The 5047-nt window shown below is 41.1% G+C and overlaps 1 protein-coding gene across 1 annotated transcript; it reads right to left on the minus strand.

Moving 5' to 3' along the window:
* Positions 1-1971: 1971 nt before the first annotated feature.
* Positions 1972-4723, minus strand: LOC136505787 (protein OS-9 homolog). The gene is made up of 8 exons (XM_066500934.1): positions 4535-4723; positions 4098-4174; positions 3477-3680; positions 3291-3362; positions 2868-2983; positions 2705-2771; positions 2507-2613; positions 1972-2430 (listed from the first exon to the last, which is right to left on the minus strand). Exons 1-8 carry the CDS (start codon positions 4665-4667, stop codon positions 2271-2273), a joined length of 936 nt encoding a protein of 311 aa, XP_066357031.1. The 5' UTR covers positions 4668-4723; the 3' UTR covers positions 1972-2270.
* Positions 4724-5047: the final 324 nt, after the last annotated feature.

Below are 5047 nucleotides of genomic sequence, written 5' to 3' on the forward strand. Positions count from 1 at the left end.
TATTATTCTGGTTCAAAATTTACGATTGTTTATGACCGGCTCCGGCTGAGTTTACGCATTGTGTGCATAGTTTACGTCTTCGGTGATCGCTTGACCACTTTATAACAGTTTTAATAAAGTTAACGTAGAAAGGATTATATTAAAGTTTATGCACCAAATAGGTATAGTTACTCCCTCCATTCAAAAAATACAATTCTAGATTTAAGGCTAGTTAAACTTTTTCAAGTTTGACCTATTTTATAGGACAAGATGTTGACACTTATATCTCTAAATAGATTTACTATGAAAATATATTTCATGATCTATTTAATAGTGTTTATCTAATATAAAAAATGTTAGTATCTTTTTTTATAGAGATGGCTAAAGTTAAAATTATTTGACTCTTCGAGACTGAGAGTTGAATTGTTTTGAAACGGAGAGAGTAGTTTGTAGCTAGGGCTAAAGATTAGTCCACAACTAGTTGGCTAATAACTAGAGTTGGAAGCTTGCTAATCAATTAGCCTACCTATTAGTTCCCTATTTTAATGGTTGTACAAAAATACTGGCTCGCAATTAGTTCAATGCATCATAACCGGCTAATGGTGCTTATTTGATATCAGAAATGGTGATAGATTTTTTTTATAAATTTAATCAAACTTATAGCAACTTGACTTTGACTGAACCCGTAAAGACCGTCGTCGAATTCCAGAACTCTTAATGCAAAGATAGATACCCCCTCTGTTTCAAACTATAAGACGTTCTGGCTTTTCTATATAACTTGTATTATGTGTCTAGATAAATAATATATTTAGATATATAGTAAAAATTATGTCTCTAGAAAATCATAACGTCTTATATTTTGGAACGGGTATAATTGGTTTCTTTGATGAGGAATGAGGACATACGTTGACGAGGGAACTCCTGTAGCGAAGCTATAGAACGTTTGGAAGGTAACTTGAACCGAAGTCGAGTACCAAATGTGATACAATTTGAATTTATATGAGCCTTTTATATGGACAAAAAGGCCATTGCCCCACGAGGTTCATCAGCTCATCAGCCTGTTCGCTTGTTGGTTTCAGCCAGCCCAAACCAGCCAGTCAACAGTATTTTTCTCTCACAACAAACCAGCACCAGCCAGCCCAAACCAGCTCAGAAAACAACCGACGAACAGGCCGCATGCCAGGCGCCAAGGCTATTCACCCAACTCATCAACCCAATGCCACGCCTGACGCCCCCATGATTGATAAAGCTGAAACGAACTCCAATAAAACGCAACCGCAGCCGAAACAGGGTTCTTTTGCTGGACTAGTGTGTCTTGTGCCGATGCGGTTCCGATTCGTTTGCACGGTTGCACCCCTGCTAGAGTGCAAGAGGTCCCGGCGTCAGTACTCAGTAGATTCACGCTGAGGTTGAGCCCCGGAGCCCGAAGATCCGTGCGGGTGTGCGCAGAACCTAGAATGATATTCTTTTTTCTGGAACCGAGAGAGTAAATAAATGGTGAAAGTTGTATTTTGTATTATTTCCAAATATCACTTCCCAGGAGGTGTTTGTGAATGTGTTCTCCAAGCACCGAAGCGTGTGGCGTGTTTTTTTTATCAGGTACAATCTGAACGCAAACAACCCACACACTTTTCTATGACACAATAAAGCTGACAAAAAGAAATTTATCAAGAGCCAAGGCATCCTAACATCAAATGATTTTCTTTGGGCCTGAGTTGCTTGATCTGCAATAAAAGAATAGGAGCCTTTCTGTTTTACGAGCATTCAAGCCCACGCTTCCTGGGATTTGTTTGCCAAAGGACGTACCAATGTAGAGACCTCTCGCTCGGTGCGGGGTCGGTGTCAGCGACGAACCTTATCCTCTCCTGTGCAATACGAGAAGACCGCGACTCAAACCCAGGCCCTTCTAGTCAGGTCACAGGCGGTAAGATTTGTTTGCCAAAGATGATGATAAAAAAAAAAAATTCAAAGTCTACTACTTCGAGAAAAATTGCTTCGCACACCTACATTTCAAGAATGCTGCATTATTCTTGTCGTAGACATTTCAAGCAAATGTTACTATCTCAAACTTGTTTCCTTTACTAATAGTAATACCTTTCCTAACAGGAGCCTTTTCTTTGGGCATGAGAAACCTTCTACTTTCGTAATCATCCTATGATCGTCTCAACCTGCTTTACAAGGAGCCTCTGCTGTAGGATCCATGGTATAGTTAATACAGTAGTGTTGCTCAGTTGCCACTGCGCCTCCAAAACTGTGATTTTTCTACATCAGACATGATTGTTGGAGGCACGTCAAGTAGCATAAGCTGGAAAATCATGTAGCTCATCCTGATCGGGGATGATGGAAATCTGCGCTTCTTTTGGAAGCGAGTCATCCTCCCCACTGGATTCTGCTTTAGCAGACAACTCATTGCAGTGGATGGAGAGGGTTCGTTTTTCTTGCTGGAACAACCTACAAGCAAAACAAAGGTAGTGAGCTTAGGTACTGCAAAGATAGAAATTACTACTAGGAGAGTGCTAGCACTTACGGGTTTTTGCAAAGCATCGGACTTTGAATTGTTACAACATATTTGCAGGAAGAGATCTCCTTGATTGAACTAATCAGTACAGTAGGCTCCGAGCAGACAAATCTAACCTGTAGAACAAAGGCGGGGTGTGCACAGTCAAATGCACTGACATGGTGATTATGTGCTTTACTTCGTAGATTTATGTTGTTTCTTTCTCACCTCTGTCTCCCGGGGAATATCTGTGAGATCACATACAGTCCCATTTGTATACAAGTGAACATGATACCTGAAACAAAACAGGAACAGAATATATTCATTCAAGACTGAGGAACATATATTATGTTGTTTCTCTTCCCACATTCAGGAGAGTTCAGTACACCACCTCTTAGATATATCTTTCACTTGATGGTCATCGTCAGCTAACTCAGAGGTGCTATTTTCGTGGTATGCAGCAGTCGCGTCATCATCGAATTCGCCTAGAACAAATTCTTGGATAACCTTCAACAAAAGAGACATAGTTTACACAGCAATGCTGTAGCTCTAGCAACTTTTGATGGCATATGTGGTAATGCCAATAAAACTGAAGCTACATTTACTATTATTCAAAGTACAGGCAAGGTATATTCTTTTCTCCACATTGTCACTAAGTACAGAACTTGCTTCTCCATTTGAAGCTAGCAATTCTTGCACTGGAACACCCCCAAGATTTGTTTGAGGTGATGGATAGACAGAATAACAAAATAAAAATGTTTTGATTACAGGTCTGGGCAAAAAGACTAATTTATTGAAGGAGGGAAAAACTTACTTTATCATCATCTACATGGACCTGTCTGATTTTCCCATGATAACAGAATTCATACGACCACCAACCTTCGTGCTGTGCCAAAATAAACAATAATCAGTTTTTTTAGTCATTGCTTACCAGGCACACATGTACATGACTGAAAATACACTGTGCATGCCCATGCATAAGAAAGAATTGTATGCTCACCCTGTAGAAACACTGGTCCTTGAGAACCTCAAGTAACTCATCTGGCTCCTTTGGCTTAATTCTCCTTTCACTTTCTATTATAACATTAGTTGCATTTTGTGGGAGCATTGACTTCATGGTTTTAGTTTCTTCAACCGGTAGAAAGCACTTATAACGTTTCCCCTCATGATTATTAGCCATTGGTACCGATTCCTGACCATTCTCCTATTGAATACACCATAATCATCTCTAGTTAGGATAAAAGGGATTATGTTTGAAATATGCCAAGCGTAATCTCCGTAGCAAAAATGTAAAATGGAAAATTCAAATACGTTTTTTTCTGAAAGCGTGAAACTCACACAATTTAGAATAAATATGGTAAGTTCGCATGGCCTGATTTATAGTCAATTGTCTTTCACAGCCAATGACCAACTGTGGTAAAGTCAAGAAAGATTTATATTATATATATAAGCATTCAAAAATAGCCGGTAAACTTTAAGTAGTTTCCATTACAGTTCACTAGAACCTAATACCCATACAACCAGCCGACCACACATAAACAGCAATGAGAGTAAGAACAAAAGAAAGCTCTTGCTTTGTTACAAACAAGGATCGGAAGGACAAACCCATTAGAAATCTTACTGGATGGAACGGCGAATCAACAGGATGGAATTCGACGCGGTACCTTGGCTCACGCGAACTCCGCCCAAATGTCACACCTGACGATCAACACCAGTTAAGCTCGCTTCCAGCGCATATTAGTGTTGAACAAAAGGAAACCTAAGAGCAAGCAAGATTATAAAACCAGCCCTCGATCCATATGCGCACAGTCTTTTGAACCACACTACTACAGGCTGCTAGATCTGGGCAAGAATTTATTGTATATGGGTACTAGCCACTAGGTTACCGCCAACATCGACCTGCCTTTGGATTTTTTATTCGACGAGAGAACCATCAAGAGACATCGACCAAGTGGTGTATTCATTGTGTGTGTGTTTGGGAGGGGGGGGGGGGGGGGGGGGGGGGGGGGGGGTATCCAATGGCGCTGGTGAGATCCAGCGCGGCCCCACGGCGCTCACCTGAAGTGGTGAAGATCTGGTCATTTGCTACAGCACCGGCAACCAGGAGGAAGAGCAGCGCGGATACCCGTCCGGCGAAGCCCATCAGAGACGGCAGGTGGGTCTTCGCACCTCCCTTTGAGATCCCTACCATGACGACTTCTCTGTAGCGTCAGTGTATTCACGGTGAAGTTGAGCCCCGGAGTCTGAAGATCGGTGCGGGTGTGCGCAGAACCTAGAATGATCTGCAAAGTGCAAAGTTATAGTGTTTACAGGCTAGCAACAGCAGGCAATTCCATATTAAGTCATTAATAACACCTCAAAAGCATACAATGTCATAGCTGACAGTTCAGTATACAAATGAAAGTTCAGACACATATATAGTGTAACGAAAGCAATGCAATAATCTAATCCTAAAAGAACAATGAAGGGGCAATCTAAAGCGGCATTCGTACCACGCACCTGGTGTGATGTACTCATGTACACCAATGCTTACTCCTAAATACAATGTATCCTAGAAGCTACATGGAAATG

This window comes from Miscanthus floridulus, chromosome 14 (assembly GCF_019320115.1).
Source record: "Miscanthus floridulus cultivar M001 chromosome 14, ASM1932011v1, whole genome shotgun sequence".
Taxonomy (NCBI): domain Eukaryota; kingdom Viridiplantae; phylum Streptophyta; class Magnoliopsida; order Poales; family Poaceae; genus Miscanthus; species Miscanthus floridulus.

Bases quoted from the DNA above. Each gene is read 5' to 3' on its own strand.
- LOC136505787 (XM_066500934.1), bottom strand. From the start codon at position 4,667: ATGGTAGGGATCTCAAAGGGAGGTGCGAAGACCCACCTGCCGTCTCTG. The intron at 3,681-4,097 runs GTAAGATTTCTA...TGTATTCAATAG, and splicing joins TTGATTCGCCGTTCCATCCA to GAGAATGGTCAGGAATCGGT. The intron at 2,614-2,704 runs GTGAGAAAGAAA...TTTGTTCTACAG, and splicing joins ATATTCCCCGGGAGACAGAG to GTTAGATTTGTCTGCTCGGA.